The following is a 14,547-nucleotide window of genomic DNA, read 5'->3' on the forward strand; positions in this document are numbered from 1 at the left end:
CCCTTGATGGGGACCTTAACGTGCTCTTAGGCACCAGAGAGCCTTAAAAGGTAAAGCCAGAGATTCCAGCAGTTAAAATTACAACTTTTAAAGATGTACTAATTTTGCTATGTTTAGAGCAAATGAAGAAGAATTATCTGAGCACTTATTCTAATCCAGTACAGTGGGTCATAGCTCCAAGAGAGGAGTAAATAATCCTGCAAGGCCTTCCAAATTATTTTCTCTGTGACTTTGCAAAGATCAGTTCCTCTGGAGGAACCAAGGCAGTTCAACAAGAAAGTTGTTGAATAAGTTACTTTCTAATCAAAGCGACTTTATTAATAATTATTCAATAACCATCACTGTTTAACTATGATAAATAGTTATCTTAAAAGCAAACCTAGACATCACATTTTTTAAGAAGGGACCCAAGGAGTTCCCTGACGGCCTAGTGGATGGGATTCAGAACATTCACTGCTGTGGCCTGGGTTCAATCTCTGGTCTGGGAACTGAGATCCCACATCAAGCTGCTGCATGTATGGCAAAAAAAAAAAAAAAAAAAAAAAAAAAAAAAGGAGGAAGAAAAGAAATGACCTTGACTCACCAAGACTAACCATCTCCTTCTACACAACTCCCTGTGATTACTCTACGTGGTTATACTTGTGACACTGAGATATAATATCGAAATTACTTGTTAACTTCTAGAATAAACTATAAGCTCTATGAGGACAGGGATGGCATCTTATTCACATTATACCCCTAATGCCTGATACACAGCAAACATTCATCAGGTATTTGAAGAAAGAGAAATAAAGGAAAAGAAAAAGACATTACACTTTCCCTTACTCTGCCTACGCATGTGAGTTGGAATGCTAGTTGAGGAAGGAAGAAGAGTTGCAAAGGAGACTGAGAGGGCATGAACTCCAACACTTATGATTCATTAATGGGGACAAAAGTCTGATGTAAAGGATATTAGAGTTGAAATCAAAAGATTAGAATTTGAGTGTCAGACTACCCAAGAGCACAGATGTTTGAGCATATCACTTAACTTCGCTTAGACTCCATGTCCATTTTAGTATAAGTTGGATTACAAACTCTCAAAGTCCCTTCATTATGAAAAACTGTCCTATGATAGTAAACAATAAAATAATAGATAAGGCATAAACAGTCCTATCATCAATTAGGACTAATATCTCAAGAGAAAAGATTCATCAAAGCAAGCTAGGATGGACATAAAAGCTTTCCTAGTTTAAATGAGAGGAGAATGATAATTCTTGGTGAGGACAAAGCAGTATACTGAAATATTTATGTTTCAACAATCCCATTTCTTATGTAATTTATTTTAGGGTTTATTTTGTTTTTCTTTTTAGGGCCACACCTGCAGCATATGGAAGTTTCCACGTTAGGGGTCAAATCGGAACTGCAGCTGCTGGCCTATACCACAGCCACAGCCACATGGGATCCAAGCTTCATCTGAGACCTACACCACAGCTTGTGGCAACGCTGGATGTTTAACCCACTGTACAGGGGACAGGGATTGAACCTGCATCCTCAGGGATACTAATCTGGTTCTTAACCCACTGAGTCACAATGGGAATTCCTATTTTAGGGTATATTTTAACACAAAGTTAATATGAACTAAATTTCTTCAATAAATCGTAGCAATATGACAAAATATTTTTTCCCACTTAACAACGTTTTGATGACCTTAATACTTCTAAATATAAAATATATAAGAACACCTTTTTTTTTCTTTTTTGGCCATGCCTGTGGCATGCAGAGGTTCCCAGGCCATTCGAGTAGCGGCAAAATGGTACAACGAACATTTGAAGAAAATGTCAGCAGAGAATCAGATGCAAGTTATCTTCATAACCAATGATAGGAAAAACAAAGAGAAAGCCATAGAAGAAGGGATACCAGCTTTTACTTGTAAGTCTCCATGTAAATCAAACTGTTAGTTCACATTTGCAAATGCATGCAAAAATTATCTTCGGGCCCATGCTCAGATGTCCATTTGACTCCTTGGTTATTTTCATAGTCCTATATAACTTAATGTGATGTTTTGGTATTTTTAAATTTCTCATCGGTTCTAAGCTAAGTAGTTTGTGCCACCAGTGGCTATTGGTTTCCCTTTCGACATTAGGAATTGGCTTAGCAATAAAAGCCCATAGATATACTTGATCCACTCACTGCCTCTTAGGCATGACCACGTCAACAGAGAGGGCTTTTTTTTTTTCTAAAAAAATATTTGACCTAGATACTGTCAGAAACAAGGTAACCCATGTTCTACCACAGCTAAGCACAGAAAAAAAAAAAAAAAAAGAATTTTGCCCTAGAAAAGGCAAAAAGACAAAAAAAAAAAAAAGGAAGAATAATGTTTTGAGCTTGAATTTGAGGGGGCTAAATGTGGAAGAGGATCATTCTGGGCTAATCTCATACATTTTGTATTTTAATTATGATGATTCTATAACATAGTTACTTCTATTATTTAACTTCTTTCCATATTTTGCAAATGCTTCATTTTTTTTTTCCCCTTGCTTTTTAGGGCTGTGGCATATGGAAGTTCCCAGGCTAAGGGTCGAATCAGAGCTATAGCTGCCAGAGTATGCCACAGCCAGAACTACCTGGGATCTGAGCCGTGTCTGAGACTACACCACAGCTCACAGCAACACCAAATCCTAAACCCACTGAGAAAGGCCAGGGACTGAACCCACTTCTTCATGGATACTAGTTGGGTTTGTTACCATTGAGCCACAATGGGAATTCCGAAAGCTTCACTTCTTAGAATGTAATAGATATTACCTAAGCAGATATCTAAAACACATTAATACATCAGGTACAATATTTCCCAAACTTAAGTTAAATCAACAGTACAACTTAATGTGTGAAATAATGTATAACTTCATAACTAATCTAAAAGACAATTTTTCTAGTTAAATTGCCAGCTTCATGTAAGTATGTAAATTCAATAAATTGATCTTAAACAGGATCTTAAAATACTTCTATTAATCCTTTAAATATGCATGCAGTAGTTATGTCCTGTCCTCTCTCCCAATTACCTACTCATAGTTTCAAAGTGACTCATAGGGGTCTAGAAATAAAAGCCTTATCATAAAATAAGTTTCTAACAAAAATCTGAAACGAGAAAATAAGGAAAATAATTTATATCTATATTCTTGAAGGAGTAACTTAACAAGACTAATTTTTCTTTCTTTCTTTTTTTTTTTTTTGTCTTTTGTCTTCTTTTAGGGCTGCACCCACATCATATGGAGGTTCCCAGGTTAGAGGTCTAATCAGAGCTGTTGCTGCCGGCCTGCACCACAGCCACAGCAACATCAGATCCGAGCTGCGTCTGAGACCTACACCAACAGCTCATGGCAACGCTAGAACCTTAACCCACTGAGCAAGGCCAGGGATCGAACCCACAACCTCATGGTTCCTAGTCGGATTTGTTTCCGCTGCGCCATGACAGGAACACTGGTATGAATTCTTTACTCATACAATTATTTTGGTGCTTAGGGACTTGTTATAAACTGACTCAAATACTTTATGGAACAAGGCATGGAATGAATAAATAAGAGAGCATTTCATTTAATTATCCTCAGGTCTATGAACAGAATGATTAATATCATCATCTTAAAAGAAATCCAAGAAAAAGAGGTGATACATTAAATATATAGAAAATAACCAATGATAATATCCTTGTTTTTCTTACACCCCTCAGTTATGAAAAATAAATGTCCAAACAATGTGAGTTAAGTATTTAAGCAAAAACACATTCTCAGACAAAAAACAGCAAACAAACCAATAGGTTCCAAACTGTGACCTGAATTATACAGCTGACTACTTCATCGGAATTCTTGAGAAAATGACATGAGAAAAATGCCTCCTAAAAGATCTATGTTCAATAAGTTAAATGATTAAAGACAATAAACCATAAAGTATAACTATTATTTTATATCCTGACTATATGAGGCAATTCTAGAAGTAGTGAGAAAAATGATTCTTTAAAAGGAAGAGGTAAAGTATTAGTCCATTCATAACATGAATTAAAAGCTAATTTTCTTTCTTTCTCTCTTTTTTTGGTCTTTTTAGGGCCTCACCTGCCACATATGGAAGTTCCCAGAGCAAATCAAAGCTGCAGCTGCGGGCCTACTCCACAGACACAGCAATGCCAGATCCAAGCCAAATCTGCGACATATGCTGCAGCTCATGGCAATGTTGGATCCTTAACCCACTGAGTGGGGCCAGGAATCGAACCCACATCCTCATGGATACCAGTCAGGTTCTTAATCCACTGAGCCACAACAGGAACTCCCCCAAATAATTTTCTAATAAAAATTTCATGTCAAAAAATAGGAGTTCCTGTCGTGACGCAGCAGAAACGCAGACGTGGCTCAGATCTGGCATTGCTGTGGCTCTAGCATAGGCTGGCGGCTGCAGCTCTGATTTGACCCCTAGCCTGGGAACCTCCATGTGCTGGGGGTGCGGCCCTAAAAAAGACAAAAACTTCATGTCCAAAAATAAATATAACATATGACAATACTTTCTGAATTAGCAAAATAAATAGTAGCTAATTCTGCTCATTTTCATGAAATTCTTCGCCAAATAATCAGCACTTTTTTTTTTTTTTTTTTTTAGGGCCGCACCTGTGTCATATAGAAGTTTCCAGGCTCTGGGCAAATTGGAGCTGTAGCTGCCAGCTTACACCACAGCCACAAGCAACGCCAGATCTGACCCACATCTGGGACCTTCACCATAGCTCATGCAAACACCAGATCCTTAACCTACTGAGTGAAGCCAGGGATCAAACCCATGTCCTTATGGATACTAGTTGGGTTTGCTACTGATGAGCCACGATGAGAACTCCTAGCATGTGTATTTTAAAAAGTATAAACGTTTTTGTTTATAAGACTAACTTTCTGCAAGGACTTAAAAGCCTTTCATAATAAATAAGTTAATTAATAATAAGAAAAGATACCTTTTCTTAAACAAGGATATCGAAATAATTTTACAATTCCATAGTCATCAGCAGTTACTAAAACTTGGCCAATATAGTTTCCATCTACTGAGTTTATATCATTGATATCTGAATACTTGGGCCAAATTCCATTTACTTCAAGGCCAGAAACGCATGTCCATGAAGCCCAATGAACACCTTTTATTTCTTCTTTATTTGTCACTTCTTTTCCTCCTAAAAATAAACCAGAGTCTTAATTTAAGAAATTATTCCCTTTGACTTTTGCTGAAGCGTAAACTGTACTGATAACATGGTATGCTACAAAATTTAAGTATCTTCCCATTCCAGTTGAAGGACAACATAAGGTAGGTGAGTACAATGAAGAAAGGAGAAAATTAAGTGCAAGGAATTTTTAAAAAGCCACTACCAAAATTATACTGATTCAGAGACACACACAGACTTGATGATGACATAGCTTGCGTGGCAGGTTGACACATGTGGAGTACAAAACAACCCCAATGGAATCATGCTACAGATCAGCAAGGTAGAGGAAAAGCGAAAGCTCTAAGAAAGTGGCAAATCAGATACTAAAAAAGAAACCTAAGCATCTGTGGTAGAGAAAAAGAGAAGTGAAAGGAAGGAAGGGTGGTGAATAATACATTTACATTAGGCCAAGACTTCAGGAGTCAGTTGATCCTTTTTTTTTTTTTTTTTGGCTGTGCCTGAAGCATGTGGCAGTTCCAAGGTCCAGGGATCAAACCCTTACCACAGAAGCAACCAAAGCTGCTGCAGTGACAATGGCAGATCCTTAATCCACTGCACCACAAGGGAACTCCCAGTCAATCTTCACTGCACATAGACTGTTAGTGAAAACCTCTGGGGCCATGCATTAATTTTATTATGCATCTAGTCTTATTAAATAAGCTATTGAAAAATAGCAACTAATTCATTAAGCATCATACTAAATAAAGTACTGAGAGATAATATTTGGATGATTCTATTTTTATTCTTCTCTTTTTAAATCTTTGATGGAAATCCTGCTTTTTAAAATTAGTTTATTAGCTACATTGTTAATATTTGCAAAGTCTGAGGTAACCACAAAAAAAATCAATTTATAGTCAGACATTTTCATCAATTATATTTAATTAGCTGTACCCATTATTTTGACTTTCTAATATATGCTAGGACTTTACCATATACTATGCATATGGTGTGGAATTCAACATAAAATTGGTCTTAGATTTTCAAAGCAAAAGAGTTTTAAGAACCAAAAGGATTTCAAATGATAAGGCACCCTTATAGAAAAAAAACATAATACCTGAAATATTAGCTTAGATCTTCTTTGATTTCCTATAATCAAATGTAACTTATACTCTGCTTCTAGTGAAGTTCAAAGATATTTTAAAGGAACTAAAAATTTACAAGTTATATATAATTTCTAAGAAATGTTTACCTGGCATCCTATAGAAAAGTCTTTTACCATTTCCATCATTTGTCTGTAAATATCTACTGTCTGAAGACCAGTCCAGGTGAGTGATGAAACTGAGTGATCCAACACATTCTCCAAATTTTTTATAACGCTGAGCAACTCCGTAAATATCAACTGAGCTGTCATTGCATCCAACAGCAAGGTAAGTTCCATCTGGTGAATATTTTAACTCATGAATTGCCTCCTTCCGATCTTTAATATGTACAACTTCCGTCATATCTCTGTGAAAAAAAAAAAAGAGACCATACGAAAAAAAGTCAGTACAGATTTAGTTGTTTTCAAATGTGTCTAAAATGACTGTAAGGCTGTATCAAGCACTTATAAACCAATAAAACAAAAGTAAATGAGAAAAGCATTATTTCAGGAATAATTTTGTTGAACAGAAATATATGAGGACAATATATATGGAAATTAGAAAAAAATGCTAAATTCTGGTTCATAAATTACTTTAAGTAGCTTAGAGATTCATACTACTGGAGTCATACAATACAGGAAAAAAAGTCACAGGTTTTTGTGATGAAGTTTCTTATAAATACTGAGTTTATGAAAAATGCTTAATTACAAACACCATGGATTTTCAAATAAATTTTGTAATGAACCAAATGTACAAAATCACATCCAAGAAATACAGATAGGAGAAATTGATTTGTAGTATTTCAGTAATACATTTGAATATATATCTTTATATAGCTACCACTAGTTATTTTTATTTCAACATCTTTGACCTTTTTAAATAGAAAACAAATTCTTTTCAATTAGCGACCACATCAACCAGTGAAACTTTAAGATTTTTTAATGGTGACTTATAATCGAGTTTCCAAAATAATACAGGTGTTGGTAACAGCCATAAAAATGGACAAACAGTTAAATACCACTGAATTTCCAAACGTGTGGAGCTGGTGAAAAGGCAAAGAGGAAGGCAGCAAGGAAGAAGGGGCAGGAGGAAGTGACAATTCTATTTCCAACTAGTACCAGGGACTTTTTTTCAAATATATTTTGTATTACCCACCTGAAATTCTCCCAATAGATAATTTAAATAATATAAGTTTAAATGGATTTTGCTCAATTTTTATAGTTTCTAAATGGACAATTTAATGCTTTTGAACTCCTATTTCTTTCAGTAACACTAAGTACTTTGTTTTAGGCACATGGGGTACAAAGATGAACCCATCTTCTGTGAGAGATGGATATAAAGTAATTATAGTTTATAATGAATGAAATGTGGTGAGTACTCAAAAGATTACACGTGAAGATCTATCAGAAATACTGAAAAAGGGTTAAATCTAAAGGCAAGAAGGAACCAAGGAAGAGTGACACCTATTTTGAGCATAAAACCCGAGGGGTTGGTTAAGTATAAAAAAAAAGAGGGAAGGTTTTCCAGAAAGACACAGCATGAGCAATGCAAGTACATGGCGCATTTGAAGAGTAGTATATAATATAAAGTGGATACCGGACAAGTGGAAAAAGTAGTGACTGATGGAGTTAAACAGATAAATTGAGGACAGTGTGTGACAGATCTGATATGTTGCCAGGGAGTTTGGGTTTTACTGTGATGTTAATTATATAAAGAAAGGCATGAAAATCATCACTTTTTTTTTGTCTTTTGTCTTTTTAGGGCCGCACCCTTGGCATATGGAGGTTCCCAGGTGAGGGGTCTAATTGAAGCTGTTGCTGCCGGCCTACGCCACAGCAACAGCAATGCCAGATCTGAGCCGAATCTTCGACCTACACCACAGTTCACAGCAATGCCATATCCTTAACCCACTGAGTGAGGCCAGAGATCGAACTCGCAATCTCATGGTTCCTAGTTGGATGCATTTCTGCTGCGCCACAACGGAAACTCATGACTATAAAAGGGTATCAAAATAAAACGCATGAAGGGGAAAAAGTACTTTTTAAAAAAGTTTTCCTCATCAACATCACCTTTGCCTTACTTACACCCTGCAACTTGCAAGGTCCTCTTCCTAAACACAGATGAATGTACCTACCCTACCTTTCCCAGTGACTCCTTCAAGTTTGAATAAATTCATGCATATTATCTCCCTTTCTCCATATCCATTCATCCACCCATTAATCCATCTATCCACTGATCTATACCCACATGAAGCAAGATTTTTAAAAAAACCTCTAAGGTACTATTTGACAGCTTTTATTTTTTATGCCTTCTTTATTAAAGATATAATCATTCTAATATTAATCACAAGCATTAGTTAAAATGCTCTTGGAAAATTCTTCAGAAGTATCTTGGTACTTTTTTATAGCTCTTTTGTTCCAGAGACTTAACTGCTCCCAGTTAATGACAGATACAGTGTGTATATCTCAGGTTGTCTCTTGCTTTCTACCATGGTACCCCTGCCCACCAACAGACGTACATACATGCACACTCACACACATACAGAAGAAACCAACAGTGATGGAAAGAGAGATTCTGACTGACATGGTGGTTTTATGGTATATATTATTATGTCAACATTATGAATTATGATTATCTTCTCTGATGAAGACATTTCTTTGACAAATTTATAGGAAAGAAAATTATTATTAAAATGTATTGATTTCTAAAGTTTTCTGGGAAACTGATATGTGAAGTCTATGATTTCTTTTAGAAGCAGACGGAGGCCAAAGCCTGAGACTATTCATTCTAGCAGTTTGTAACACATCACAAAAGTAAAAGTATACAGTATTGATAGAACATATACTAGAAGAATTGTTCCTAAGTCAAAGTTAGTGGAGACAGGCCAAAGGAAGTTGGAGTTTGAACTTCATTCTGAGGAATTAATGGGTCTTAGCTCAGTGGAAGACAGGAGCTGGGAAGAAAATGGCCCATATTCCAGCAGAAATAACAGTATGCGAAATTGATGACGGCGAGAGCAAGTGTTCAAGATCAGTTTGAGAAGGCCAGTGTAGCAGTACTGACACAAGTAACGGGTACTGGTGTGAGCTTAGTCTAGTGAAGGGGACTAAGGGAAAATTATTAAAGGCTTCACAGATCTTAAAAGTTTTTGGCCTTAATTTGTAAATTTAAGCTAGGGTGGGATGAATCAATCAGATCACTCACTAATCTATTTCAACAGTCAAAAAAAAAAAGTTAAAGGAGTATAATGACAAGATTAAGACCAATTAGAAGATTACTACAGATAGTGGTTGCTCAGACTTCAGATGTGAAATATGCAGTATTATTTATTATAATCCATTCTATTAAAGTACATAACATACACTATGTTAAAGACATTTTAATTTCAATCTTATTCACAAACTTTAATTAAAATGTTCCTAGAGGGAGTTTCCATTGTGGTGCAGCAGAAATGAATCCGACTAGCATGAGGATGCAGGTTTGATTCCTGGTCTCGCTCAGTGAGTTAAGGATCCAGTGTTACTGTGAACTGTGGCGTAGGCTGGCAGTTGTGTAGCTCCAATTCAACCCCTAGCCTGAGAATTTCCATATGCCACAGGTGTGACCTAAAAGGCAAAAAAAAAAAAAAAAAAAAAAAGGCTCCTAGAAAATCCATCAGGCAAGTAAAATCAAAGGACGTGGTAATGGGCTAGAAATAGTGGTCGGTTAGAAAGAAAGTGGCATCAATGATAACTCCTAAGTTTGGGGTTTATACCAGAACATGGACAGTGGTACCATTCACTAAAATAGGGTTCACAGACAGAAGACCCTGGGTTCAGCTTTGGCCATGGTGAATAGTAGGTGCCTTTCAGATACCCAGGTGATGTTAAATATGGCTAGAGTTTAGAGGAGACTAGGGCTAGAGCTATTCATCTGGGATAATGAGGGTATGGGTAGTAACTGAAGCTAGAGGGAGAATGAGATTACCTATGAGAAAATACAGAGTAAAAAGGGCAGAAAGCCTAGAATCTGAGCTTTGAGGCACTCCAATATTTACTGAGTAGGCAGAAGATTATAGCATATAAAGAAAATGGAGCCAGAGAAGTAGGCTGAAAAGAGAAAGAATTAACATCCAAAGCGAGGGAAAGGAATATATTGAGAAGGAGCCAGTGGTTAAGGGGGTCAAATTGCTGAGAATCAATTTAGATGAAAATTGAAAAGTATTTCCTCGCTTAAGTTACAGGGAATTATTAGTGATGGTTTTTAAATGAAAAGATGAAGGGAAAAGCTATATTAGAATGGCGGTAGAGGAGTTCCCATCGTCATGCATCGGAAACGAGTGCATCAGAACCATGAGGTTGTGGGTTCGATCCCTGGCCTCGCTCAGTGGGTTAAGGATCTGGCGTTGCTGTGAGCTATGGTGTAGGTCACAGATGCAGCTCGGATCTGGTATTGCTGTGGCTCTGGAGTAGGCTGGCAGCAACAGCTCAGATTAGACCCCAGCCTGGGAACCTACATATGCCATGGGGGCGGCCCTTAAAAAAAAAAAAAGACAAAAGACAGAATGGGGGTAGAAAGTTGATAAGTTAATTAGAAGAAAAGAAAGACAGTAAAATAGGCAGTTTTTTGAGAAATTTACTGTGAAAGAGTAGAGAGTAGAGATGTGATATAACTAAAGAGGCCTTAGTTTCAAGGTAGGAATTTTAAGATAAGACATATTTGAGCATGTTTTAATAGTGGTCTTGGTGTGGGCAGGGAGACAAGAAAATCTCTGATGTGAAAAAAATGGAATATACAAAGAGAGATACTTTTTTAAAAGCCAGGAAACAACTTTTGGAACTTATAACTCCTGTGAAATGAGGCAGACAAAATACAAAAAGGTTGAAAAAAAAACCTTTTAAGCTCTTCTACTGAAGTCTCCTTAACTACTTATGAGAATGAATTAGTGCCTCTGAGGAATCTGATGTTGATAACACCATGCAGCCCACCACGAGTCAAAGTTTTATACATACACATACGCATACACAAACACACACACACCCCCCTTCTAATTTGAAAAAATACTGCAGTTTTTCATTTGACTCTATGATATTAGTGCTTCTTTTAATATAAAATTATTAGCATTTTTATCACAAGGAAAAGAAATGTTTTAGGAAGTTATGTGATTTGCCCTGGCACCTCACCTTGTTTAAGAATCAATGTGTTGTTTTCAATCTATACTATGGTCCTCTAAACATAACAACCATTCTGTGAGGGTACTTTACTACTGCTCTAAGTGTGAAATCTGCTCTATGATACAGAGAATATGCACAGAAAACCAAGAAGAAATAGTGACTAGGTAAATTAAGAAGGATTAAGAATATTTTTGAGTTAGAATTTTGTGATTATATATAAAGATATTTAACAGTCATAATAACCATTCCAACGATCCTGTCAGCAATGTTGAACTCAGCTGGTAAAATATTGACTTATTAGAGATAAGGACTTATTCACCCTGTGTACAAATGAAAAAATAATAAGCACTATTTTTAATGGCAATGATATATCTAACAGAAATTCTTAGGTGTTTTACATGCATCCTAAATTCTTGCTTGTAAAACAATGCAAATATACTTAATGCTACTAAATTTTATGCTTAAAATGGATAAAGTGGTACATTCTGTATTACGTTTATTTAATCACAATAAAAAAACTAGTTTAAGAGAAGTCTCAGCATATCTCATTGTAAAAACCTGCCCCAGAAAGAAGAGTCATATCTATAGAGTCTCAGAAGTATGAGATCATGATGTATCTGAAGAAGCAAAGTTTTTTTTTTTAATAAATGTTGAAAGAAAGAGGTTAAGATAGAAAGAAATAAGCTGGAGAGATGAGCACTGTAAGATATGTTGAGTTATGAGCCTGGAGTTCCCATTATGGCTCAGAGGGTTATAAACCCAAGTAGTATCCATGAGGATGTGGGTTTGATCCCTGACCTTGCTTAGTGAGTTAAAGACCTGGCATCACTGTGACTGTGGCGTAGAGTGCAGATGCGGCTCAGAGTCCACATTGTTATGGCTGTGGCATAAGCCAGCAGCTGCAGCTCCAATTTGACCCCTAGCCTGGGAACTTATATGCTGCAGGTGCAGCCATAAAAAGCATAAAAAAAAAAAGGAATTATGAACTTTATTCTAAAGACAATGTGACACATTTATTATACTTTAGAAAGAGGAGGGATGCAAACAAACACATTTTGAAAGGCATCACTCTACCTGGAGAAAAAGGACTTGAGGAAGCAAAACAGGAGATGAGAAGACCAACTGAGATGCTGTTCCACCAATCCAGTTAGGATATGGCAGAAGCCTATACAAGAGTACAATGGTGAGAATGGAAGGAGGGAGATTAACTTGAGAGCTATTTAGGAAGTAAAGTCTCCAAAATTCTGTGATTAACTAGACATGAGAGACAAGACAGAGAAATGAATAAATGGTTTCTGGATAGAGCAACTGAATGGACGGTCCTACTATTCACTAAGCTAGATATGAAAGATTTCATAAGTACTTATCCTTGTGAACGCATGTGGATCTACGGCAAATTTTTGAATGTTTAGAGTTCAATTGAATGCACCATATCTGTAATTCAACAAGAGATGTTAAGTGCTTTAACAAATTCTTTAAACTTTCTAATTACCCAAAGGAAGAGATGCAGGCATTTTTAAAAAAAGCATAAATCTGAAAATAACAATACCGAAAACATTCACTCATTTTTAACAGTTTCAAGGTCTCCTTCCTTTTCAATGGTGGAGGATCATTACTGAAAAGAAATACTACCGAGAAACAGAAATCAAATTTAACTCAAAATTTTAGTCATTAATCTAAACATTCTTAATTCCCAAAACCACGGTTTTCAGGTTAACTCTCTGAAAAAGCCATTTTTATAAGTATTTTTACATTTAATCAAACTAATGTCTGAAAAATATGTATTAACAGGAGGGGGGAGGAAATGAGTAAAAACAATAAGTATTACACATTCTATCTCAAGTAACAGAAATTTATTATGTTTCTGCTTCTACCCTAATACATACCTTACTCTAAGCACAGTGAATGAGCCATCCTTCATTCCAAGGGCAAGATGGATCCCATCTACATTTACAGCTGCACAACGAATCGGTTCTTCCATATTACACCTTGCTATAAGTGCATGATCAACTAGGCTCCATATCCTGTAACATTTAATTAAGAGTTAATTAATGTATAGACTTGGAGTTCCCATTGCGGCTCGGCAGGTTAAGAACCCGACACAGCGTGCATGAGCATGCAGGTTCTATCCCTGGCTTTGCAGTAGGTTAAGGATCTGGTGTTGCTGCAGATGTGGCTCAGATCCCATAGCTGTTGCTGTGGCTGTGGTGTATGAAGGCCGGCAGTTGCACAGTGATTTCATCCCCTAGCCTGGGAACTTCCATATGCTACAGGTGCAGCCTTAAAAACAACGAAAAAAGATAGACTCTATTAAAAAACGTTGGTTAAAATAATAATTTCATTTTTAGGAAGTTAAATCTAGATTTTTAAAACTATGATTTATGGTAAGGAATTCTTATCTATGAAAACAGAAATATTGTTAACGCATAAAATGATGAGTTAAATTTTTTTTTTTCTTTTGTCTTCTTAGGGCCGCACCCATGGCACATGGAGATTCCCAGGCTAGGGGTCAAATCAGAGCAGTAGCCGCTGGTCTATACCACAGTCACAGCAATGCTGGATCCAAGTCGTGTGTGCAACCTAAACCACAGCTCACGGCAATGCTGGATCCTTAACCTACTGAGCAAGGCCAGGGATCAAACCTGTGTCCTCATGGATGCTAGTCAGATTCATTTCCACTGAACCACGATCGGAATGCCAATAGAATCTTTTATTTTTAAGACAACGTCATGACATTAATTTTTTCCAATTTTTCATTTTAGGTGGATGATGTCTACCCTGCTTTAAGGAAGATACATATACAGTATAGTGGTATATGGTATATACCATATTTACAGTCATTTAATCTAAGAATATTTAAGATTATGTAAATTCAGAGTCTTTTCCAGACTTTCATGTTAGAAAACTACATATTGTTTTAAAGTTAAGAATTACACTTCCAAATAACCTAAAAGACAAAATTCTAATGAAAATTAGTAACATTTTAAAGTTAATTACAACCAAAGTATTTTATGTCAAAAGTTGGGGGATTAGCTGAAACAGTACTTCAGGAGAAATTTAAATGCAGGTATTATCAAAATAAAGGCTACAACTTAATGAACCAGCATCTACT

The 14,547-nt window shown here is 36.3% G+C and overlaps 1 protein-coding gene across 1 annotated transcript in view; it reads right to left on the minus strand.

The window, feature by feature from the left end:
- EML5 (echinoderm microtubule associated protein like 5) overlaps positions 1 to 14,547 on the minus strand; it is a 193,516-nt gene that overhangs the window by 106,624 nt on the left and 72,345 nt on the right. The window contains 3 exon segments of the mRNA XM_021099592.1: positions 4,961 to 5,173; positions 6,393 to 6,649; positions 13,322 to 13,459. Coding sequence (XP_020955251.1) covers positions 4,961 to 5,173; positions 6,393 to 6,649; positions 13,322 to 13,459 — 608 coding nt within the window.

This window comes from Sus scrofa, chromosome 7, assembly GCF_000003025.6.
Source record: "Sus scrofa isolate TJ Tabasco breed Duroc chromosome 7, Sscrofa11.1, whole genome shotgun sequence".
NCBI lineage: Eukaryota > Metazoa > Chordata > Mammalia > Artiodactyla > Suidae > Sus > Sus scrofa.